Genomic DNA, 25,809 nt, shown 5'->3' with positions numbered 1-25,809 from the left:
TACTGCTGTCTCTCTTGACAAACCTTTCTGAAAATTCACATGCAGAAGAAGGGGAAATACATGTAGGACTTCAGTTACCACCTTCTCAGGGGACATCACAAACAATAAGCAGTTCCCTCCCCAAAGTACCCTAATGATATCCTAGCTTTACAAAAAATTATGCTTGAGTATTTTTTCTGAAATATAAACTTGCCATGCACAGTCAAAATTAAAAAGAAATATGGGGCATTTTAAAGAGAAATTCCATGGGGAGAAGCAACTGTGAAATAGCCAAACATCAATTATGAAAACCACATCAAGAAGAGGCTGTTATGCACGGGCTGAAGGGTTTAGGGATTTCAAGAAAATGTGCATCCTAGTTTGACTCATAATGTAGGCAGAGAATGAGCAAGTTTCCTCAACTTAAAAACAGCTCAGTGAGTATGTAACCCTTTAAAGTCACGGTATCTATACAACTTCCTTGTATCTCACAGCTCCCAGCTGATGGCAATCTTTGCTCTCCATGCCCAACTCCTCCATAGGATTCCATCCTAAATTAGTGCACAACAAACAGCTGATACTACTGTGACATGGGCAAACTTCTGAGGTGTGCACTGCAGCCACCCCAGAGCTTGCTCATTGGTGCCACTATCACTATCCCAACTGCAAACCTTCCATCAGAGCCTTCTCCTCCCCTGCTGCTGCCCACATACACTCAGCAGGCTGTGGGCAGCACTGCTTCCTTCTACCTGAGGGGAGAACACAAATGTAAGGAAAGCAAAATGTAACAAAGTGAACAAAGGCAGAGAGATTCGGGGTTGATTCTGCCTGTGAGTCAAGTCTGGATAATTTTCCCAAGCTTAAAGATTATGGTCTCACGAGTGTATCATTTGGGACTTCCATAGGGCAGGACCTGGGAGAGGGAGCAATCAGAGCTGGGAGTACCCAGGGTAACATCAGGAAACGCCTTCCCACAAGACCCAAAGAAAAAGCAATGGCATGAACTTGTTCTTCCTTAAAATAACTTGCAAGTCTGTTGGTTTGTGGCATTGCTGTTTAATGGTATAGAGCATTATTAGAGAAAAACAGCATAAACCAGGCCGTTGTCACAAGGGGAAAAAGGTATCTCAGCTCATTTGCATTTTTCCTCTGACCCTGAACTTCTATCTCGAGGGTCACACTTGCTCCTACAGGAATGTTTGGATAGAAGGCTTCACCAATTTTCCTCTCTGATGACAAACGGCACCAAACGCTTTCCTGTCTCTTCTCCCAGGAGCAACAGCTGTTTATTGTTCCTGATTCCCATTCTGCATGGCCAAACAACTACACAGAAAACAGAGATGGGTGAAAGCAAGACTATTTAAAGCTGCAAATCAAGAACGCAAGGCTTAGGAAAACTCAGCTTTACGGCTGCCTGTGCAACCTTCGACCCTCTTTCTTGCCTGTGTGCCATGGCAGAGCTGTTAATCACATAATCACGGGCTGTTTTTCCACAGGGCCTTGGCCTCACCCGGTGCAGCAGGATCTGGGGTGCTCACCAGGTGAGCGCCCAGTTACTATTTCATCTTCTCAGAGCTGATGGAGGTGTGGCCCCAAGCCTTGTTTACTGCATACCCGCCATGCTCTGCTCTGCAGACGGAATTAGTAATTTACTCATGGCCTTTCCTACAAGTACGCATCATTAGAGTAACTGATTGTTTCACAAACATAAAGGAATGTATTTTGTATCACTGCCCTTATAAAGTAAGATACTGTATTATCCATATGTCATGGGCAGGGAAGCAAAGCACAGGGAGATTAATGTGAAAAGCTTCCACTAGTTTTGAATGCTCAATTGAAACTCTTAAGTAGAAGTCCTTCAGAGATACATTTCCCCAGTTGAGGCTGTGGTGACAATCATTTTTTTGGGCTGATGCTCTCGGAGATAGCAGAAGTGGTATCCCTGACATTTACACAATTCAAATTTTACTGGGTTGTTAATGTGGAGGCTTGCTTTCTCATTTCTTTGTACATTTGTTATATTTAACATGCATCAAGAAAAAAAATCCAGGAGAGGTATAAAACAGCTGTTTTCCAAATATACATTCTGAGGCAGGTAGCTGGGATGGAAAATTTCTGCCCAGACAGTTTAAGTTTAGTAAAGTTGTGAACAACTAAAAATGAAGGTCTTAAAATAGGGAAGCTGTTGGATGGCCTCAACAACAGGTTATTGCCATAAAATACATTTTTTTTTCTCTTCTCAGTTGTTGAAGAAACAGATGTTACACTAACAGAATCAAGTCAAACTGAAACACACACTGTAACTAGAACTTTATTTTATATCCTGGTTCTGTTCAGATAAACAAGATAAATTTATTTTTACATTTAAAGCACAACAAAGTCTTGTTATGCAATTCCAAACAGGGACTTCTGCTTAGAGTCATAAGCCCCACCTTTCCTCCTGTTCTCTCAGAAAGAGAAAGCAAGTGTCAGGCACTGCAGGCAGCACTGGTCATAAGCTGGATACAGGCAGATGGGCAGTACTCAGAGGTAGTGAATCTTACATTGATATAAACTGATCCTGCCCCTGATTATTTGCAGGGAGATTCAAAAATTCCTATAAGAAAAAAAAAAACAAAAACGCCCATCTGAAAATTTCAGGCAGTGATTTTATCTGTGCCAACACCAGGAAAGAAAGACAGACAGACAAAAAGACAGACGGTGGGGGGGTGGGAATAATTCAACCAACTGCTGGTGCCAGCCTTCTTCAGAGCAATGAAGTAATTTTAGAGACACTTCTGTAGGAGCGTAAAATCCAACCCTGCAACTGTGCACAGGACTCGGGACACACAGACACAGACAGAGGCACAGGCACACACAGACACACAGAGGACACTGGACAACAATGTGAGAAAATGTGGGAGCTGGCAGAACTGGTTCCTCCATCACCTTGGGAACATGCAAGGACAACCCCAGGATAACTCCTGACAATTCCTCTTTGCCACCCAAGCTGTATTCCTGGCAAATGGTGTTTTGAAGTGTTCCTTCCCCTGACACATACCACATCCACACAGAGGGGAACACAGACCCAATTTCTCTGTCCTGCTCTGAAAACTCCCACCGTATATCCCTGCTTTTGAGCTAGTCATGTCTCCTGACTGCACTAACTTAGACTAATTCAGTAGTTTTAATTACAGAGGGATTTACAGCACTGCACTACAGTGCTCTCTTTTATTATACCCACTGTTTCTGCTGAATCTGGGTGCACTCTACATACAAAGTTGCACATTAGACAAATTACACTGCACATTAAGTAAATCTCTCTCTAGAAATAGGATTAGATGAAGAGGCAAATCTTCCTCATTCCTAGTGCATAAATTAATATCTACAAAATCAATATAAAGAAAGAGCTCCATATCAATTTATGAAAAAATAGTTTAAACATACTCCACAATTAAACATATTTATGTAGGAGATGCATTCTTCTTCTCCTATTTTGCTTAATAAATAAAACAGCTGGTCCAAGGAATCAGGTCAATCAGTGTCTGGAAAAAGCCCCATTAAAGCTGCTATATAACCTACTTTCTCAAGCTGCATAAGACATCCTGATATTGAAGAGGCAGAAGTCCATGCACAGACAGCAGGGATGGCTCAGCTTCTGGCCCTTCAGGGTTATGGAGGATATTTATCACAGAAGACAACAGTAAGTGAGATATCTTGAAAAGATCTAAGGAGATGGGCTCTGAAGGACCACAACAAAGACAACATGATGCATCCAGACCTGTACATAAAACAGAGCTACTAGACTTGGGCACCTAAGTTCAGGTCATCCAACAGGAGACGGTGAAGGCCCAGATTTTCACCAGTGTTCAGATCCCCTCAAAGCTAACCTAGCCCTGCTGCCACAGTGGGTGATAACAGCTCTTCTCAGGGCACTCCACAGCTGCATGGTTCCATCCCTCCCATGCCACGTGGGAGGGCGAATCCGGCAGGGCCCAAAGCTGTGGGCGTGTTTTGCGGGCACAGAGCCTATTCCAGTGCAGGCAAAAACCCCACTGCACCAGCCCTCCTCCTCCTGCACCACACACAGCACACAAGACACAATGCCCAGGCCCTCCTCACCTCAGAAAACATATATTCAATAAGTTTGAAAATATTTTGCGAAAGATATCACAATCCACATCCTCTAGGGATAAAAATGGAGCCAGAAGAAAGTGACTTGCTTAAGCTTTAAGAGCAAGGCAGCATTAGAATTCGGAAATGAAACTTCCTGGTCCACAAACCTAGGTTTTAGCTTCTTAAATAAGGATTCTCTTCCCTCATTAAAAAACTAAAAATGGGAAAAGAGGGAGGAATATTCTGTAAGGCAGAATGAACTTTGCTCTCAGGGGACTAATGACCAGATAGACTTTTTTTTTCACTTCTCATCGCCATTCCTCTGCTAAAGTTACAATAACTTCAAGGACTATGCTTCTTCCTGTGTCAGCTCAGCATCCTTTTCTTAACCACCTGAAGCCAGAGATCATCCTTCCATGAGAGGAGATTACCTTCTTGCTTTCAGTCTCTCCGGACATCCTTGCAACATCCTGGACTGAGACTACTCTGCTTTCTGCATTGTGCTGAGGGACTCCAAAGTCCTATCCACTCATCCCAACCCACAGTACGAGGCAGCCTGAAAGGGTACCCTGGAGGTAAAACCTGGTTGTTCTCTATTAATTTTTCATTTTAAGAATGGCTCCAGGGAAAGGAGGGAGATATAGGTCAGAGATTTTGGGGGCTGATTAGTAACTCTGTACATCTTCCTTCCTTTTTTTTTTTTTTCTCTTCCAAATTCAGAAACAGAGGGTTTTCCCTCCGTGTTTCTCATTTACTCCTTGAGCATCACTGGCATTAGTCAGCAAACTCCTGCTATTTCCTCACAAGCCTCTGACACTTGCAGAGTGACTAACCCCCTCTGCACACACTTCGGTTCTAACAGTTGCATCTGCTTTTTTTCTCTCAAGAAAAATGGATCTCGCCATTGCACAGGCGCAGTTCCCCCTGTGGTCACTGTAAGGGTGACAGGTCACTCCCCGTGAGCTCCTGCTGCCAGGAGGCTGCAAACACCACCATTTTTCATGCACGGAGCTGAAGAGCCAGGAGGTGATGGCAGGGCCTGCCTTCAGGTCACTTCATAACTCACCATCAGAGCAGCAGTGTCCCTCAAACTAGGAAGAAGTTAGCTCCTGCTCCAAGCACAGGCACGTGCAGAAGGCAGCGGAGGAAGCCTGAAGCCACCTGGCAGCCACCTGCTCTCTCAGGTGACACTGCCTTTGCATCAGCCTTGCCCTCCCAGGACCAGGAGTCTCTGCCCTGGTTATGGTGCCTGGTGCCTGACATGATGTGCAGAAGGCCTCAGATGGGCTTCTGAGGCACGAATACAGGGTGAGTGAAAGCACAGCTCCTTGTGACTCAAAGCCACCTCATCAGAGCATGACAGAAGGCTCCTCCTGGCCAGGTGGGCTTGCACAAGCTGCCCACCCACAGCCACACTCACAGAAGACCCTGCATGCAGCTCATGCTCACGCAGGCGTACTCACAGACCTGCCCACACTGTGCTCTCAGTGCTGCACTGGAGCACACAGCAAGTTTGTTGTGTCCACCTTCCCAGGGGGATGCCAAGAGCTGGAAGACCACTCTTCCTTACATCCAACATGCAAGGAGGATGTCTTGCCCCCAGGGCAAGGCCATGCCCTCAGGCAATGGTAGGTGCTACGTGCTGCCACCCACACAGGAACAATCCACATTCCAGAGCACAGCCCATCAATAAGGATCAGTGGGAAGGCTGGTGAGCTTGGTGCTGGAGAAGTTCATTCCCCATTTAACCTGGACACCCTCACCCCATTCCCGCCACCCTTACCTCCGTCCCCATTGTAGGAGAGACTTCTGCATTGCTGTGTAGGGAGGCATGAAAATAAACCACCGGCTCCAGTGCCACACTCCCTCCTGGCAGATCTGTTTCTCTCTTCTTAACTGTTTCCAAGTGCCTGGCTGTTTTATAATCCCTAGTGAGCATTCCCTTAACTCCTTCCTCACTGAGTCCTTCCACTCTCCCTCACTCGTTCTCTTCTAAAAGGCAGAAAAATCCAAGGCGAGGTAGGGGGTAGAGAAAGAAAAGGAGGGGGCCTGAATCAAAGAGGGAACATCTGAATCAAAGAGGGAACATCTGAATCAAACTGCACATATTAGTCATTTCCCCAGCCTTCTCTTACACAGACAGACTGACTCTCCTGTTAATGTATTTCATTTTTTTTCCCCCATGGACATTTGTGTACCTTAGAAACTTCTTTGCTAATCTCCTCCTTCTTTTTCATACCATGAGGTCATATGCTTCTGCTGGTAGCACGACTTTAAATCACACAGCAGCTTGCCCTTTGAGGGCTGAACAGAAATCACTGTCTTAGATCACAAGTAAATATGAGTTGATGGCTTCAAGCCCAGTGTCACCACCACCCTACTTATGCATATTGCAAAATTCGAGAAGAATCAAATGCAGGTACTGCTTCCCAGTGGAAAGGACTTCACCACTGCAAGGGCTGCGAGAGTGCCATGTGGAGGGGCTCGTGCAGAGGAACACATCCTCCCTGTTCCCAAGACGTGGGACTCTGCAAATGCCCTGAAGTGACGCTATGGGTGCTAAAGGCCATGCACTGCGTGTGTCAGGGAGTCACTTGGCCCGGGACATTTTGGGAGATCACGGCTGCACTTGGCCACAAGGCAGCACAGGTCGCTGTGTGCCAGGGTGTGCTGGCAGCACAGCGTGGGGCAGGACAAGCACGGCGACCCAGCAGCTTTGGATTTCATAACCACCACTACGTGCAAAGCAACGTCACAGAACGCGCCGGTGTTTGCGCTGCTCCCGTGAGCGCGTGAATCAAGAGGAAGGAGGGAAAAAGCATCGGCTTTCACATGTCCCCTCTCAGGTGGGAACATGACACCTGCAGCGGGCTGCTGCTCTTCCTCAGAGCCTGTGGCTCCTTCTTCCAGCTTCTTGAGGTTACCCCTGACAGCTTCCACTCAAAAGTTTACCCAGGTATCTTATTCCCTGACAAAATGAGCTATTCAAAACGAGCCATGTCACACAAGGCTGGGCCGCAGGGCTTTTAAAATCGGTTCTGCTGATGTTCAAAGGGAGCAGCTTGCTGTGCAGAGGAGTGGTAAAGTTAATAGCAGTAGGATCAGCACAAGCTCTTACCCTGCCATCTGCCTTCAGCTCAGCCAGGCTTTCTGCTGAACAGCCAATGTGGGCTGGGGCCACTGGAGTGAGCAGCAACTCACTGACATGAAAGACTGCCTGGGTTAGTTGATTAAGAATAAGATTACGAGCACAGGAATCCTGTATAGTGCTGGTACTGACTCAGTTCAAGGATTTCATGGGCATATTTAAGCCCAGTTTTCTAAAGAAGCCTTTTATTTTGTGTAGGTGGGTGTTTGTGTGACAGCTTAAACAAGCCCCATGAACTGATGACTCCAGTAACAGGGGTCATCTCTGAAACTGCTATGCTTTCTTCTTTGGCCACCCCCACTAGAAAACAGGGATAAATAACACTCAACTGTCTCACTCCCCTGAAATGTTTAAGTCCTTTGCACATACAGAGCTCTGGAGGAAAGACAGGAAGCCCACTGGAATGGACAGGGATGCCTCTCACAACTGTGGGTCACAGATCCCTCTCATTCTGCTTTGTGGACTTCTTTTAAGTGCTGGCCACTGCCAGCAGGCCCTGACAGAGGCTGCTCAGCTCTGCTCCTGCACATTCAGATTGACAGCTGCCTCAAGAGTTCTCCCTCTTTTTAATAATAGAAGAGTCACTTAAGGCTTGTGGATGACCTGAAAGTACCAACTGCTGACCCACTACCCAAGTCTGAACCTTCCAGTGCAACCATGAAGAGCAGGGCTTGGTCCCCTTGAGGGGTGGTGAGGGCAAAACAGTTCTGTAGGCCCATAACAAGATACTGAGATCCCCTCTGATGTCATGTAATTCTGCAGTAATACCCTAGAGCAATTTAAAGGACTGCTGCAGCTGATCTCCAAACCCAAAGACAGCTGGAGGGAGCAGCAAAAGGGTGCTGGTCTGGAAGGAAGATGGGGGATCTGGGATGAGTGAGGGCACAACCTGCCTGATCTGAAAGTGAAAAGAACAGAGATGCCCCTCCTTCCACAGATGGAGGGAGGAAAAAAAGCAAGATGAGCGAAAAGCCTGGACTTAATAATGAAAAACAATAGCTCATCATTTGTTTTCATATCCTCTCACTAATGCTGGCATAATGCTAACAGTGGAATTCTTATGGCATGCATGTCATGCCTGCAAATACCAAGTGAATTACTTCTCAGCAAGGCTATGGGCTATGGCACTGAGCAGCACATTCGTTACAAACGATTGGATGATGAACGACAGTTCCCAAATTTCTCCTTCACAATGCTACTTGCATTAGTTGTAATTTAATGAGTGAGAGAGAGAGAGAGACAGAAAGTTTTGGCTCAAACCACAGAAATAATACTGCCTGCTGCTGCTTCCCACTGGGTCTTGTATTAACTCACACCACCTCCACCTCCTACTTCTCTGCCTCCTCCCTTTTCACACCTATCCTCAGGTGCTAAAAGTCGTGTCATGAAACCCATCAGCATGGCAAGGGAGCATGCAGAAGCCCTCAAGCACACGCATTCCTTCTAGCTAAAAGGTGGGAGAGGACACAAACCTCTCCCTCTTCTCTGCCAACACTCAGGGCAGGCTGGGGTGGTTCCTACAGCAGCCTTGTCTGTGTGCAGACAAGCCACCAACTCTCCTTTGGTTCTTTCCTCCCAGGGAGCCAGTGCAGGTGAAAGACACCGAGCTGGCAGTTCTGGAAACAGAGCATGAAACACACACGGTATGACCCATGGTGGTGCAGAGCTCCCACCACACATCCCTGCCAGCATGGTCCTCGTGCCTTCCCAGAGGGAACCATAGCACCGTAGCCCAGCCTCACCCTCACCTTGCAGGCTGTCTTAGCTGGTTTGTTGCTCTTTTAAACAATTTTGAGAGCTGGTAAGCAGCCAGTAAATGTGAACAAAACCTTTGCTAGGGGGTAAGGCCTGCAGCAGTATAAATGTGCCATCATTGGTGACCCCTAGCAAAGCCAGCAATCACTGCCATGCTGCCTCCTCCTGAGCTCTTGGGTAGATCTGTACTTTCAACTTCTTCAGGGCATAAATCAAGCCCCTTTTCTTCACTCCGTGGACCTTGACACAAAAGGGACAGCCACAGCAGCGGGGGCATCTTGCAGGTCTCTGCCCTGGAAGGAGCCTGACTGGCCAGTGTCACCTCCCACTCCTGTGGCAGCCTTGCGACAGAGCCTGTTCCCCTTCACATGACAGGACATTTATCCAACAAATGACCCTGAGCATAAGGTTCACACCTGAAACAAGACCCACCATGTGGGGTCTCATATGCTGGGCCAGAAGAAAGCTGAGAGGCCTGATCAGAGCAGCAGACTTACGTTGTTCTGATTTTTTAAGATTTTTCTAAGCCTTCTGATGTTTACATTCTTGTAATGCACTTTCTTACACACTTCCTGTAAATAACTTACTGCTTTGTATTCTTTTATGGAAGAGGAGAAATTTGATAGACTGTTGGTTTGTCCAGTGTCATTGGAGAGGTGGCACTTTCACCCTCCAGTCCACTGTCACTTTTGGAAATCTGTAAGTGTTAGAATCAGAAAATAAACTTCCCTTTTTACCTTGAGAGCAACAGCGTGTCCGGGTTGTGTTATTTTGTGTCTTATAGTGACAGACTTACAAGTAAGTGACTGCAAATATCACTACTACTCTCCTGGTGTATCCAGTCTCCTCAGCATTTCCCACTGACAGAGCCTAAATGACAACCATCCACGGATTCCTACCCTGTGGAGCACCCAGAATATTCCTTATCCCTTCTGTGCCAAATGTAATTTAAAAGCCCCCCTCCCACATTTTGCAGTGTTTTTAAAAAAAAACAAATCCAAACAAAATTTACATGTTTCTGAAACACAGGCATAAGCAGAGGAAGGGAAAATGCCCTTAAGGATTGGAACCAAATGTGTTTGTGCAAATGAGACCCAGGATTTACAGTTACCTTCCAGCCTCCAGCAAGTGCTACAGTCTTAGCTTTGACTTAAAAACAATCTGTTTTCTTGTAAAGGTTGAAAAACACCAGTCATATTTTCTCTGGTGTACTGGCCAAAGTCCCACAGCCGTGGCTGGGAGAGGAGGGTGGACACTGTGTCACAGGACACTCCCAGGGACACGTGCAGACACAGGTCTGTATGGACACACAGATGCACATTTGTGCTTCCCAGCAACACAGCAGGCACGATGCTGGGGGCCACCACCTTTAGGAACTATATGGACACAGATTTGCCTCTTGTCAAAATCCCCCTCCAAGCCACTCTGTGGCTTTCTGAAACCTATGGCTGTGCTTTGAGCAGTGACCAGACTCTGAAATAAACGAAGACATGCCTTGCTGAAATGACCCTAAGTGAAAGCAACAACACTTGGCACAAATAAATAAACAAGCAGCATAGCTGCAAATCAAAAAGGATGAAACAGTGAGCCTCATCACCCTGCTGTGACTAACCCTGTGCTGGGCAGCTCACCCACTCCAGCAGCATGGAGAGCCATGCATCCCCCCAAGGGGCACCAGATAAAAGGGGTCCCTTTGCAGACAGCAAGTGTGGGGAGAAGGGGACACAAGAATGAGAGGGAAGGGGGGGGCTCTCATGACAGGACCACCACAATGCCTTTGTGGCCTTTAGGAGCCTGGCACAGGGGTGATGTTACCTGCTAGCAGCCTGCAAAGAGAAGCAGTGACCAGGCTGGAGTGATGAAAAGCAGTTATCTGGGCAGAACTATAGGGATGAACACACCTAGACAGATGCAGACCTGCTCGACTGCCAGAACAGGCCTGTTACTGCGACAGCTTCTTTGGGCACACAGTGCAAGCCACAGCTGTCGAACTGCCAGCCACATTTATCACATTCATGGTTTAAAACCCAACCAAATCCAACACTTCTGCTGGAACCAAGTTCTTCTGAAGGTTCCTGGCCCAGCTGGGAAGGCAGAGACTGTCCTGCCCCTTGGTTCCCCTCCTGATAGGCTGCTGTGGCTCAGGAAGGGTGAAGCTCAGACACAGAACTCAGTGTCACACTCCAGCTCCCTTTAAGCCTTCAAATTGGGGCTTACACGGGGCTTAAGTGCAGCCTGTCCCAACACAGGGTTGGATTTCACAGCTCTCGTGTGCTGCTGGGTTGCCACTTCCCACTGAAAAGGGGATGAGAGCCCTGCAGGCAGCCTGGCAGCAGTCCATCCACCCAGACACCCTGAGCAGGGGATGTGGAGCACCGTGATCCCTGCAGCCCTTCCCAGGTCCCTGGAGGAGGGCTGAGATCACTAGGACAGGCTTCTGCTTCCCTTGCCTCAGCTACCCAAATAATTCCCAATACCTACTTTTTCAGCAAGCATTCTGTGGTAATGTTTTACAGAATGTTTTACCTCTGTGATCAAGCCTGTGCTCTTCTTCCTCCACATCTCTGCTGGCCCCCCGCGGCTCACTTTGGGCCCCAGGGTGACCACAGAGCCCCCACCCTTCCAGGCCATGGGCTGGGATGCCTGACATGCAGCACTGAGTGAAGTCAGCATGCTCTCGACACACGACATGCTGCGTCCTCAGCCATGAACACCTCGGGTGGGCTGGTCACCCTCCAGCAAGGACAGCTGAAAATGACAGGGATGGGCTGGGGAGGGGGCAGCACAGGGGAAGAAGCTGCCAGGAACAGGAGAAAGGACACAAAACACAGCAGGAGAATAAGAGCCCCATCCCCTTCACAAGCCCTGCAATAACAAGAAGGCAAGAAGGACAGGAGTACCACCCACAACAAAACCCAAATGAAAAACTATGACCTGCAACTTGCTCCAGTGATGCCACGTAACAACTGTGGCTAGGAAACACACTTCCTAGCTCACCAGCAGTGCTGCCACAAGCATCTGCTTTATTGTATGAAAAGCATCAGGCATCCCCAGCCAAAATCATGCCCTCTCCTGCCATTCACTCAAATCCCATCTTCTTTTTCCCTCGCACTTTATTTTCTACAGGCAGCAGCTTTTTGGCAGGAGCCTCTGTGTCTGTTTGCAACAGGGCATGGCAAGGAAAAGCAGACGTCTCCTCGTAAAGCATCCTCTTCCTGAAACCCCTTCAACCCTTCCTGGCTGAGAGGAAATGCAAGGATTGGTAATGACTCAAGTGCTCCTCCGGGAAACAGCAGTGATTTCAGAGGAACATGAAATAACTTTTAAGCCGAGCCTCGTCCTGAAGAGGGGAACTCCACACTCTATCTTGAGCTCATGGTTGAGCATGCACGAAGCCAGGTGCCCACCGGCAGAGATACTGGAAAATATACAGCTCCTTTAATGAGGCAGTCTCAGCAGATAACGTTGTAAGTGATACAGTGAACACATCTGAAGGGATACAGATTCCTCAGGGGATACTGTATTTGCATACAGACCCCCAGTTACATCCCACCACTGGATGAAGTCTCAGAAAACTGAGGATACAGAGATAGACCTGAGACACCTGTAGGGGAGCTGAAGACATATCCAAGAACTGGTCCAGTTGGGCCACCAAAACCTGGCACTGGGAGAAGACACATTAAAGATGCCTGCCAAGCAGCTGTCCTGCATCAGGATAGAGATGAGCTGGTGGATGTGGATTACAGATCATTCTCCATCAGAATGTCTTGAATGATATTTTTCTCAAGCTTGGATTTCTAGTGACCCTTTTGTTCAGCCTGAAAAGTCACATTGCTTGAAAAAAAAAATCTCTTCCTGCCTTTTACAGGCAGAGTGGCAGTGTCCCCTCCTGAACACACCGTGATTTACAGTCTTCCCCACTCACACTGGCAACACAAGCCCTTATGCAGAGACTGCAGACAGCACTCCTGCCAACACACACTGCCACAGCATCGCTCCACATAAACACCCTGCATTCACCTTGCTTATATTTTCTCCTGCACAGGCTGTGACAGCTCACAAACACACACAAAGCCTAATTTATATTTATAATAAATCTCCCTTCTTCATTCACTGCAGTGGAAAGGAGCCCTGCCACAAATACAATTTGCTAGAAAAATGGTGTAACAGCGCTGAGGAGAATCAAGCCCATGCTGTCTTCCACAGCTAAAGGGGATGACACCACACCAAACACACGTGTACACTCCTAGAGGTGCGTACAAACACGGAAGGAGTCCCACACACACACACACATACACACAGACATTCCCCCACCTGTGCTGTCACACACGGTGCTCAGGAACAGCACCTGCTGTCCCTTCTGACTCGCACGTGCTTTCAGGCAGCACAGACTTCTGCAAGGTGCACTTTCATTACACAGGTCCGCACAGCCTCAGATAAGCCACAGGAAAATGGCACTGCAAGAGAAGTGCTGTCATCATCAATGGGATATGCTTGTGTCTGGGTCTCACATGTCCTTTTCAGGTGGTGCAGCTGTTTTAAAATGGGGGTTGCAGCATGTTTCTTATCTCCACTTGGTAAATACACACATATTCTGCTGCTGAAAGAATGAAGAGCGGGAGTTAGGTGGGAAGGCAGGTTTCTGGTGGTGCCAGTGATTGTACTACAAGAGATGAAGAAATCCTTTTCTTGTAGTCATGAAAAAAATGTGATCCCCAGTTTCTTTGTAGACTTGGAGGATTTATGAGGTCTTTGGTTTCTCCATGCTATCCACAAACTGGCTGTAGCCAAGAGCTGTATTTTTGTTTTAATTCAGTTTCACAGAAAAGGTGAAAGTTTTTCATCTCTCATCAAAGGACCTTGTTGCCACTTCCCTAACCTCCACCACCCTGAGGCCTGATTGTGGCAGGTGCTCCCCCCAGGACAATGTCAGCCTGTTCTGAAGCTGGGCCTAGTGTGCCATGTGGGTGCTTGCAGGGGAAGCACACCCAACCAGTCCTCTGTGGTCTCTACTGGCTCCCAATAAGCTTCCGTTAGGGTGACTTAACTCCTAATTCCTGCCAAGGTCTTGTGTGCTCGCGTGCCTTCTGTACAGCTCTGACTCCTGATGGCCTTGCAGAGTTTGGGTGACTCAGGCAATTCGTGTGATCCGCCACCTTCTCTCCATCCTGGCAACGCTAAGCTCAACCAAAAACTTCACTCTGCATCACCACCGAGCACACCAGCAGCCTGCCCAGCTATCAGAAAGTTCCTGGTGCCCTGACAGGAACTGCAGGATGGACATCACCTCATCCCAGCACTGCTCACTGCTGACCCAGGGCTCTCATTCCCACCATGGAGAGAACACCACTGCACACTGCCCCTGCCAGCTGGATTGCCAAGGTAAGCTGACACATCACCTGGCACTGCTGTGCTCAGATCCCTCCACTTCCCTCCTCCCTGGGGCACCACAGTGCCTCAACGTGGGATCAATTCTGTTTGTCAATGTTAAGGAGCTCAAGTGTGCCACCAGAGATTTTCGAGTTAGAGACGACTCTACTCCAGGTATTTTAAAGACTAGTAATGACTATTTAAGTCCCCAGAAATTCTGCCACAAGAGGAAGATTAAAGGTTGCACACACACAGAGAGCTATGAGGATATCAAAGACAGTTTTCTTGGAATTTTTCCTCCAGCTTTTGAAGTCTAACATCTAAATAGGAAAGTAGCAATGATGGCTGGAAATTACCACTATTTGGAGGTAAACCAGAGACCTGCTGAAAATCCTTGCCAATCTATGTGGAATTTGTCAACACTAAATGCTGCCTTGGAGAAAATAAAACACCATGTATTTTAGCTGGACATTCTTCTCCTCCAGCCTATTGCTTTAAGCAAACAGCCTTCCTGCCATTATACATATGGAGCAATATGGGCACTCACCCTTCTGCAATCCTGCTGCTGTCAGCTCCTGACAGAGGGATAGCCCAAAGCCATGGAAGAACCACACAGATGGTCAAAAACCAGCCCACAACCCATCCTGGCACAGCTCTTCCACAACCACCAGTGTGAAAAGCTAACCCTGCGATGAGGCTCACACCACTCTCTGGGCAGGCTGAAACAGTCTAGAGATCACAGTCCCGCAATATCCTTCTGGGTACTTGTCCCTCTTCTCCCCGTGCCACCTCTGGCTGATTTCAGCACATGTCACATCCCTTCTCAAATACAGCTGTGAGCTCTCTGGGGCAATGCCATTTCACAGTTGTCCATTTTTTGGAAAATCTGCAGCACAGAGATCCTTGACTTCAGATCCCAGCTGCTAGTGGCTATGAATAATTGGTAATTAAAGTAAAAGTGAAGCCATACCAGGGGATTGTTGTGCCTCTAAGTTTTCTCCAGACTACTCTGAGGAGACACAGGAGAGCTACCAGAGGTAAAAAAATAAATCTCAGCCTACTAGGTTTACATAGAGACCATCAAAAATATGCGTCTGTATTGTTCTGACCTCCAGATCTTTTTTCCCTTCACATTTTCCTAACCTTTAAAAGGCATGTAAGATAAACAGAGAAGAAGCTAGGCAGACAACATCCTTGGAAGAGATGTAGGAATATAATCAAGCCCTCAGACACACGCACACAAACACCATAATTTATCTCTTCCTCCTCCTGTTTGATATTATCCTCTGTTCTAGTATCATAATCTGTTGCTATGGAAACAGCTATGATGTCACTACAAGAGGTTTATAGATGCCTTGAACAGGAAGGAAAGGTACAAGATGATGGGAGAGGGAAAAAAAAACCACCTACAAACAGCTGCTGAGCAGGAGATGTTCCAGGAATGGTAAGTGTTAACAAGGAAAAGATAAATACTTTGACGTGTTGGAGCTGTTGCAGACAAGAGCAGAATATAAATCACACTTTAAAAATAAAGAATGCTTACAAATTTTGCCTGGAAGTAAAAATACTCTGGACAAACTGAAGGACCTTCCTGAAAAAAACAAACTTTCTTTGAAATGTTCAGCAAGTTTTCTGGGACTGGATATTCTCTGAGTATTGCTGCTAGAGTCCAAGTCTCCACCAAGCCGCTCCATCATCTGCTGTAACATTCCCTCCCAAAGTGTAACAGCCCATCAGTGCAGCTATCAGTCAGGGAGCTTGCTGGCTATTCCCCATCCTCTGTACGCCTTTACAACCTGTAACCAGAAAAAACCCTCATGTCCTCAAGCAAAAATAAACAGAACCATAAAATTCCCTAGGTTGAAAATGACCTCTAAGATCAATGAGACGAACAGTTAACCAAACACTGCCAAGTGCACAACTAACTGTGTCCCCTAGAACCACTTCTTTACATCTTTTAAATATCTCCAGAGATTTTTAAATACCACTACTTCCCTGGGTAGCCTGTTCCAGTGCTTGACAAACTCTTTCCATACGGAAATTTTTCATAACATCCCATCTATATTTTCCCTGGTACAACTTGAGGCTGTTCCCTCTTGTCCTGTCACTTGTTACCTGTGGAAAGAGGCTGCCCCCCACCTCATTACAACCTCCTTTCAGGTGGTGGCAGAGAAAGATAAGGTCTCCCATGAGCTTCCTTTTCTGTATGCTAAACAAAGCCCTCTCTCTCAGCTGCTCCTCTCGCACACAAGATCCTTCAGCAACTTTGCTGCCCTTCTCTGGACATGCACCAGCACGTCAATGTCTTCCCTGCAGTGCTCCTGTGCCTTTAAGATTTGTTTCTTGGAGAACATCCAGCCTTCCCGGACTCCTTTGTCACTCAGGTCTGCCCCAAGGGACTCTATCAATCTCTCCTGAACAGGCCAGAGTCTGCCCTGTTCAGAAGTCCAAGGTAGCCCTTCTGCTGAGCCCCCTCCTCACTTCTTGAGCACTGAAAACCAACCAGTGTACCCAAAGCAGCCTCCAAACACCACACCACCCACAAGTCCTTCTCTGTTGGCATAACACAGGCCCAGCAGGGAGCCTTCCTTTGTCTGCTCACTCACCAGCTGTGTCAGGAAGTTATCTTCCACACACTCCAGGAACCTCCTAGACTGCTTCCTCCCTGCTGCTTCCTCCCTGTGCAAAGACATACTGAATCCACTGGATCACATCCCGGAGCAAACAAACAACCTGACCCCACACTGTAAGCAAAAAAAGAGCTCTTCTTGCTCTCTTCACCCAAGAGAACAACCATAACCTTACAGACTCAATGCCAAAGATGCTCACACACCTGGCATGCTCCTAGAGAGAGCAGTGTGCTGAGCCTCACATGCTTGAGATGTGCCCAGCCTCTGGGCCATGCACATCCATGTGCAGGAGGATGCAGGTGTGGTTCCCACCCATGAGCTCAGGTGCTGATGACTGGGTCTCCGTGCTTGTAACTTTTTTTGGCCACCCTGACTGGTGGTGAGAGTACAGCAGACATGATGACAGAGAGGGTACAGCAGTCACATATGTCCTTAAATACATCATGTGCAGGCTGAGGGAAAATTCAGCATGAAGGGGAGGAGGAAGGAGGACAGCACATTAAATTTGTCCTGCACAGACACCATTGTCACGGGAAGAGCAATGGCAGAGAAGGAGGAAGCTACAAGGATCTCAGATCAATGAAAAGTGCTGGTGCTTCAGATAATCTCTGTCCCATCAGAGTTTGCTGAGCATGGTGAGCAGGATCAGAGATTTTAAGTGAATGCCACAGCATCAGTTTTGCCTCTGCTCAGCTCCAGATGGGGAATCCCCAGACAGACTCTCTGTTCTGCCTGTGAGCATCAGGATATAGGTAGTGTCTCCTGTCCTCACTCACCATCTCTTCCAAAGATATTAGAGACAACTCCAGGGGAAAAAAACTGGGAGAGACTGAAGTCTGAAGAGAGTGGGAGAGACTGAAGTCAGTAAGAGCAACTGCAGAAACACTCCAAGACGGGATCTTCAGCATTTCACTCAATTTTCCATTCCTGCCAGCCCTGGCTGTGACATCCTCAGCCCCTCAAGATCTCAGGAATCATCTCCCTCTATTCTGTTACAGTCACTTGCCCTCATCTTTGTTCCCCACATGTCTCTCTCCTCCTGTTCCTGCCCTACTGACTTACTCCTTCTCAATCTTCAGCCCACCCTTTCCTTTCCCAGAGCAACCTCTGTCACAAATGTTGTGGAAAGCCCACGCATTCTGATTTCCTCTCCTGAAAGTGCCCCGACAATTTGTATGAAGCACCCTCCTGTGTCTGCATCTATATGAAATGCAAATCCTTTGGGGTGGTAACCATCTACCCCTTCAGGTCAATGTCATGCCTCGTACAGTAAGGTTCTGCTTTTGCTTGGCATAGCAAATACAACTGCTATTAGGAACACCTTAAAAGCACCAAAGTAGAATAGGTATGAAAACAATGCCAAGTGTTGTGTGTGTTTTCCAGTTTATTTTATATTTTGTGGGCAAGGTTCTCCTTCTGGTTTATATGAAACGATTTCTTCTCTCCTGTACTTTATATCTTGGACTGCAGAATTGACAACAAAGCTTACATCGGTGAATAAACAGAGATTGTGCTTTTTAAATTGGCAGGTGACATCAAGCAGGATTGCAAAATCGGGGGAATTAGATAATTCAAAACAATCACGACAAATTGAGGGGTACAGGATGACATTCAAATGGGACAGATCAAAAATCACACGCTTAGGTAGGAAAGTCTACCTCCACACATACAGGATAGAAAATGGTTCATGAGGCATCAGACTTCTTGGACAGGATCTGTGAGCCTGGACAGGATCTGTGATCCTTGGACAGGATCACAGCACATCACAAGCTGCACGGAGATGAACAATGTTACGATGCAGAAGTTAAACCAAAGAGGAGCACTGACTGTAACAGACACAAAGGAACACTCCTGCTCTCCTTGCCCAGCACAGGACCCAAATACAGCACTGTGCTCTGGCAGTGCCATTTAAGAGAGAGATGGACCAGCTGAAGGGAGCACAGAGAACCAGGAGAACGGTCAGAGCTGAAAGGGAAAAGATACAAGAGAAAGAGCTGAAGAATGTGTTCAAGATATGATTTAGCCTAAGGAACACAAAGGAGAGACATGACAAAGACAAAGGAATAGTTTTCCTACACCCACAGTTAAAAGGACAATGAATCAGAGCAAGCAAAGCAGAGAGGAGCTACAGAGGGGGTACAATCTTTTAAGCGGCAAAACAAAGGGCAACAATGACATCCTGGACATTCTGTGGATTGTCCACACATGGGGAATATGCTGGACAAGCCTGTTAAAGAACATGCTGGACAGGCATTTGATATTCTACTTTAAAACACTTAAAAAAAAAATCTCTCCTTTGCCCATTTCCTATGATTTAAATGGTTTTGGTGAGAGGTAAGTTTCTTTGGCATTTCAGCATAGTCCAGAGCCCAACCTGTCAGCCTTCAGGACCAAAGGAGATGTTAGCCTGCAGAGTTCTGTCAGGTAACACCATTGTTCCAGGTGTTGCTAGAACCTTTATGGATTGAAAGCAATCAAGAACAGAGAAGGCAGCTGCCCTTCATGGTTTCCCAAGTATCTCTGGCAAATACCAACGTCTTGTGGGATGACCTTTCCCACTTTTCAGGGAAGGAGCTGTATGGGACTGCTCTTATTTTGTCCTTCCAGAGACAGACATCAGCACAGGCCCTGGAAGGTGAGCAGGACAGAGAACAACATGTAAATAGAGTGAGCTTCAGCCTCTCCAAACATTTGTCCAACTCAGTGATGCTGAAGAAAACCAAGGGAGCAAACTATGGCATCCTTCACCCAGCATAAAACTCCCTCTCACTCCAGAACACGACACAGACAGGCTAACGCTCATCACGTGCAGACCCTGCTTCCCCTTGTGTAGCTCCCTGGGTTTCACTGACACTGCTGCTGATCTGTATCAGAATCTAGCTCAGGAGCAGCTCAAGGGGTTCACTTCTTGAAGATGCTTCCCTTTGGCCATTCTGCACATGTCCTGTGAGTAAGCAAAAGTCTGTTCTTTGGCATCATTCTGTCAGTGACCTGATCAGACAGCCACTCTTTATACAGCACCTTGAACGTATACAGCATTGCATAAATACACATTACAGCTTATTGTTACTTCCATTCAATAAACAAATCCTAATAGCAGAGACAACTTCTTAAATTTAGTCCTGACTGTGGATTTTCCCAGGTATTTTGAGATGTGGAAATGCCTTTGCTGGCCTACGGAGGCAGAGGCTGCTCCTCCACTCATGTGCGTGGGCAAGTGTCACTAGAAGTGGTTTTTGCTATCAAAACTACCTAATTCTGAAGGCTACCTGAATTCAGAAGTGCTCCCAAAATAGAGGAACTTGTGCTTTCCTGAGGATGGACCTCAGTTTGCCGGTATGGCCAAATGAGGCAGTAATCAGGGGCACTCCATGCTCTAAATGAGGGGTAGCAGTAACATGCCTCTACTCTTCCTGCATGACAAACAAACTGCTAAATGCCATGTCTGGAGTGAAATTATCATCTGTGTTTATTTTCAAAAGAAAAGGTGAATTCTGTACTGCTAGGGGAAGTAGTTTCAAAAGAGAAGTCTTCCAGTTGGTCCACATTAGGGTATGTAAACAGCTCAAGAAACAGCCTTTTCTCTAAACAATGCTTAATTCTCACTTCTTGTTATCAACCAGTTATCCTTCCAAAAGTAACAGAAAGACCTATAAATAATATTTCGCATTCAGAGGGCAGAGATTTCTTAGTAAGGGTGAGGAAACAACCTCATTTTACAAATGGAGTGATTAAGCTATAGAGGCCGTGAGTCAGAAAGGCACTTCAGCATGCGGCCAGCTTTAAAGACATAAACAATCCTAATGAAGTCAGAAGCACTGTCTGTGAGCTTAAATTTAGGCACAGACCTGAAAATATCTTCTTAAATTGGGATCAGAGAGGAAAGGTGTCGAACCTTAAAAAAAGCCAACCCAGCAAACCAGTCTTAGCCTACCTGCTCACTACAGACACAGGGATGGGGACACCATAACAGCTGTAAGCCAACCACGGAACGCCTTTGCAAACTCTTCTCAGGGGTCCTGCCCATGGGCAGCACTATCACAGTTGTCTTGAGTCCTGCAGCTAGAAGAAGCTGTCTCATTCTGCCTCATACTGGTGACTTAGCCTGGTCTGAGCAGAAGGTGACTGCACTTGACCTCACCATCCGGCAGGACAGCTCTAACATCACCACCTGGGACCCACTTGGTGAGGTCCACAATCAGGACAGGGATTTACTTCCAGGCCCAGGTCACCAATCCTGTCATGATTTGACTTCCCAACTGTCCTCCTGACCAAATATTCACATGCTTTTATGCACTACTGCTGTGATGTGGCCAAAATCAGGCTTTATTCATTTAGCCACCCAAGTCCATTACCTATCTCCAAATACACAGTCTAACTTCCCAGGGCTGAGCTTAAGTTCAAAAGCCCCACAGGCATCAAGGAGGTCTCTATGCTGTTCCCCATCAGCAGAAGAACCTACACTGAACATCAGGCACAGGCACATGCACAGGCAGCTCTTATCCCATTTAGATGGAACCAAATCCAGTGGCCTCACAGCACCAGGGCAGTAAATAACAACCACTGAGCAAATGGGGAAACCTAGTGATGGAAAAATGAAAATTATTTCACTTCCCAGGCCAGCTGAGGTGTCCAACTGAAGCCAACTGGGTCCTCCCCACCTGTTACAGCCACGAAGAGGAATGCACTGCACAGAGTCCAAGGGCTGGTGACTGTGGTGAGTAACTGAGCTTGCCTCTCTGTCTGCTCACCCCAGCCCCTGGTCTCAGCAATGCTCTTTCCCCTTCTGAAAATAAAACAGCATTTTTTACCCATTACATAGCAAACTTGTTTAATCACTAGACACAGCAGCATGATAAGAACAATAATTTTAACTGGAGGGGGCTTCCTGTTATCCTGGCTATAGCCATATCCTGAGCAAATAAAAACTTAGGCTTTTAGTCCCAGCACTGACATAGCTTTAGTTCTGGTTATTATTTCATAAACAGGAAGCGTCTCAGAGTTATCATCTCCCTGCATGAACTTTGGGGTAAAGACCTTTACTCCGCCTCACTGGGGCCACCTCCCTGGCAAGCAAGTTTTGTGTGCTTTGGTGAGATTTAAGGATGCATTCGAAACCCAGCAGGGCTGGCCTGTTTCTGGCATTAAATGGGATCTGATCCACAACAAGTACAGGGTCAGATTTTCCGGCTTTCCCGGCCCCACGTGTGACAAGGATAGAGTGCAGGCAGGTCCCTGCCTGTGCTCAGCTCCAGCAGCCGCACCGGTGGTGAGGTGCAATTTACAAATATTACCCAGATTAATTCCATGAGCCACCCACATAGAAAACTACCGATGTGGCTGCTAAAAATACTCTCTGAATTGCAACAAAGTTGTCAAGAATAAGTAAGAAGCTAAGCGATGAGGAACAAAACCAAAACAGAGGTAATCACTGTTTAGAAAATAAAGGTTAATACACATAAATACCTCTCTTTACGCAATTGTGAAGGATGCCAGGTATGAGACGCCACGGAAATCGCTGGAGACACCCATCCTAGGCAAAAATCCACCCACAGCCTGTGATGTCTGGCAGACGCCCCTCTTAAACTGGGGTCTCTCCTGGACCACAGAGCCTGGCTCTGCCCTCTGCACAGTAGGAAATGTCTCAAGGTGAGTGCACAGGTGAGAGGAACAGTGCCTAGAAGAGGGCCCAGAGAACCAGATTCTTGCCTGGCTCAAGCCATTCAGCTTCTCTGTACCAAGCCAGTACAGCCACTCCTGACGAGGCCACATCTCTGGTGCTCAGAAGGATGGCAGCCACTAGTTTGCCCCGAGTCTGGAGGAGAGGCCATGTAGGATTACACCTGATGAGGTCTGCTTTGAAACCCAACTCATTTCCTTGTACAGCTCACAAACGAAACTAAAAACCAGGTCAAACATTGCACAGCAGTGTTACTTCTGTTTTGTTTCACTTGTTATATTTTTATGTCCTTCATTTTACTGCTAAGCTCTCCACCATCCAGAAAAAAAAAGAAGGATGAGGAAAAACCCAGAAGAGGAAAAGAGCAAAACCTCCAAATTCTTTAAAACAAATGGGAAAATTCTCCTGGCACAGTGTGTGTGGGAGAGGATTTCACACCAGATAGTCACTTATTTATCATGCCTCGCCTATTAATATCAGGTGAGGCACCATTCTGCTTCCCAGAAATGGTATTTAAGCCAGCTGCTCTGCACAAGCACACACCACCCTCACCTGCACGTCAAGAACGCTGGGTGACTTTCTGCGTGTGCTCAGTGTTACCAGTCACTTCCATTTCTACTGGAACCACTTCATAAGGCCTTTGAGGTGTCACATTTCCTCCCAGGGTGCTTTTTCTGTCAAAGAGCCTATGTTCTGAAATCGGTACGGCGGGGATACGGTTTCACCCCGCCTGGCCTGCCTTGCGGCGGTGGCGGTGGGCATGCATGTGTGCCACCGAGAGCGCTGGGCCGAGGGCAGGAGCAGCGCCGTGCCCGCCCGTCGCGGGGCTGATCCGAGCCCTCGGCTCCCGAGCTCTCCTCAGCGGCCTCACTCTACCTGATGCTCCAGAGGAGGGCTACAGACCGAACTGCCTGTGCACACAGGCTCGCAGGGGAGGATGGCAGTCCTTGCCTCCCTCCAAGGAGGAAATTGCATCCCCTGCGATAAGTAAGTTTTTATCTATGCACTGCGATATTGCAGGGAATTCTAAGGACCTCTCACGGCAACTAGGAGGCGAAAAACAATCATTAACCCCTCCTCCACCTCCCTCGAAGCCATTCAGCAGCAATTTAACCCGCAAGCATACATCAACACAACAGAGATAAAACAATTTCTATCAGCCTTTACGCTATCTCCGGCTCCTGCCATTTAGGATATTCACGTATTTTGAGGCTAAAGGCATGCTGCAGAGCCTGGCCTCAGACCCTTCCGTGTCTGCTGCGGGTAATTTGTTTCTACGGGTCACTTTCAGGGTATTTTTTCCCATCTGCTCTCTTTTTCCAGTCAGGCAGAAGCAGGGGCGCCGCTGAAGTTAAGATGCTCTAAGGAACCGCTAAACTTCCACCGCACGCTCCGGTGCAGCACCGCCGCCCCCTCCTCAGGAAGAAGCCGGCGCCCTGCTCGCCCCGGCAGTGGCCGAGGCCTCTTCCCCTCTCCTCTTTCCTCCCCTCCCCTCCGCTGCCCTGCCCGGCTCCGGGGAGGCGGCCGTGCCGGCGCTCGCCCACTGCGGCGCGCCGGGAAGGGGAGCGCGGCCGGGCTGACCGCAGCAGCCTCCGCCGCGGCTGCTACGGCCCCGCCGCTCTCCGAGGGGCCCCGCACCGCCCCGCACCGCCGCCGGATGCGGCCCGGGGGAGCGAACTTGAGAGCAATCGCCGCATGACCCCGCCGGCCGGGAGGGGCTGGGGGGGCTCCGCGGCCGGCGGTGCAACGCCGGCCGGGCCTCACCGGCCCGGTCAAATGCTCCTCTTTGTCTGCCCGCCTCCGGCGGGGTCCGAACTCCGAGCAGCGGGTGAGCCCGGGGCTGCCCAGAAATAACCCGGCGGGCCACCGGTAACTTTACACCGCCCGCCGAGCGCCCTCCGCGCGGGCGCCCAGCCCGAGCTCGATTTCCTCCTCAGATAAGTTTCACCGGCCTCGCCATGGGGAGGAAAGTAGCGTGTCCCCGTGCCGCCCCCCCCGCCCCGCTCCGCGCCCCGGGCTCCGCCGCCGCGGAGCGAGCGGCCCCGGGCGGGATGGCGCGGCCGCCGGGGGATGTCCCTCCGCTTTATGTAACGCTGCCCGGGCAGCGCCGAGCCGGGAGGGGTGACGGGGAAGGGTAAATGCGTCGCGAGGGGATTTAAATTAACCTCCGCACATCTCTGAATTTTTCTTTTTGAACAGACACCCTGTACTACACATCGATCTAACACACACAGCTGTATATATACACACACAGATATATAAATGTGTGTGTATATATATATATATATATAATTATTTAACCTTTTTTTAACCTGAAAGAAACTAAGTTGGGGTACTTGGGCTTCTCGCCGCAGCCCGGGCTGGACTGAAGCAGAAGCCAGAGGAGCTGACAGCAGGCTCCAGCAGCCCCGTTCCCCGCCGCCGCTGCCGCGGAGTCCCCGCGCCTCGGAGGAGAGGAGCCACGGCGGGGGGAACTCCTGGGAAACCGGCGAACGGAGAGGGGCAGCCGGTCCTGGGAACGCGAACTGCGGCGAGGGGCAGGCAGGCAGCAGGCACACACACACACGCACACAGACACACACACACACACGGAGGCGCAAGGCGAGCTCCGTCCACCTCATTGTTCTGCTCGGCACCGGCACGGACTTCACCCACCGCCCCCCGCCGGGGACCGAGCGCCCGGGACCGCGGCGCCGGGGAGCGGCAGAGCCGGGGGGCGGGACCCCCTGCTCCCCGCTCCCTCCCCCGCTGCGGCCGGGCCGGGGGTGCCGGCGGGGCGGGCCGGGCCGGGGCTTACCTTCGTACATGGGGGCCATCGGTGCAAGGACGCCTGTTATTCATGGCAACGCCGCCACGAACGACGCGAGATCGCAGCCCCCCAAACTCAACACACATCTGCCATCTTGAGCGGGTGTCTCTCGGCGGAGGCGAAGCTGCCGCCTGCCTTCTGCATCGCTGCCCACCTCAGCGCGGGGGGAGCCGGGCACATCCAGCCCCGCTGCCGGCCCTCCGGAAGGAAGGAAGAAAGGAAAGGAGGGAGGGAGGGAAGGAGAGAGGGAGGGAGGAAAGGAGAGGGAGGGAGGGAAGGAGGGGGGCTGGCGCCGTGCCCCCGCTCTCAGCGCGGCATGGCTGCGTGTACCGGGGCGCCTGCA

General features: G+C 48.8%; 1 protein-coding gene and 1 long non-coding RNA gene across 5 annotated transcripts in view; both read right to left on the bottom strand.

Annotated features, from left to right (window-relative positions):
• Positions 1-25,663, bottom strand: part of HIPK2 (homeodomain interacting protein kinase 2) — a 126,275-nt gene extending 100,612 nt beyond the window's left edge. For 2 of the 3 annotated variants that reach the window (XM_039708316.1, XM_039708318.1), the window contains exon 1: positions 25,455-25,663. In XM_039708316.1, the coding sequence (XP_039564250.1) occupies positions 25,455-25,473 (19 nt within the window). In that variant the 5' untranslated portion in view covers positions 25,474-25,663. Of the gene's footprint in view, positions 1-5,857; positions 6,214-25,454 lie in introns of those variants that run through there. The other variant, XM_039708317.1, reaches the window with a different exon arrangement.
• LOC120501710 lies at positions 1,016-23,343 on the bottom strand. Of its 2 annotated transcripts, XR_005627380.1 has the most exons (4): positions 23,210-23,343; positions 13,292-22,792; positions 2,412-2,575; positions 1,016-1,302 (listed from the first exon to the last, which is right to left on the bottom strand). It is a non-coding gene; the product is annotated as an uncharacterized LOC120501710 (long non-coding RNA). The 2 variants fall into 2 exon arrangements; XR_005627379.1 differs by lacking the exons at positions 13,292-22,792; positions 23,210-23,343 and adding an exon at positions 3,541-5,850.
• Positions 25,664-25,809: the final 146 nt, after the last annotated feature.

The sequence above is a fragment of the Passer montanus genome, unplaced genomic scaffold, assembly GCF_014805655.1.
Source record: "Passer montanus isolate IOZ18808 unplaced genomic scaffold, ASM1480565v1 scaffold20, whole genome shotgun sequence".
Classification (NCBI taxonomy): domain Eukaryota; kingdom Metazoa; phylum Chordata; class Aves; order Passeriformes; family Passeridae; genus Passer; species Passer montanus.
Note: the sequence above shows the minus strand (reverse complement) of the source record. Positions and strands in the feature narration are given on the sequence as shown.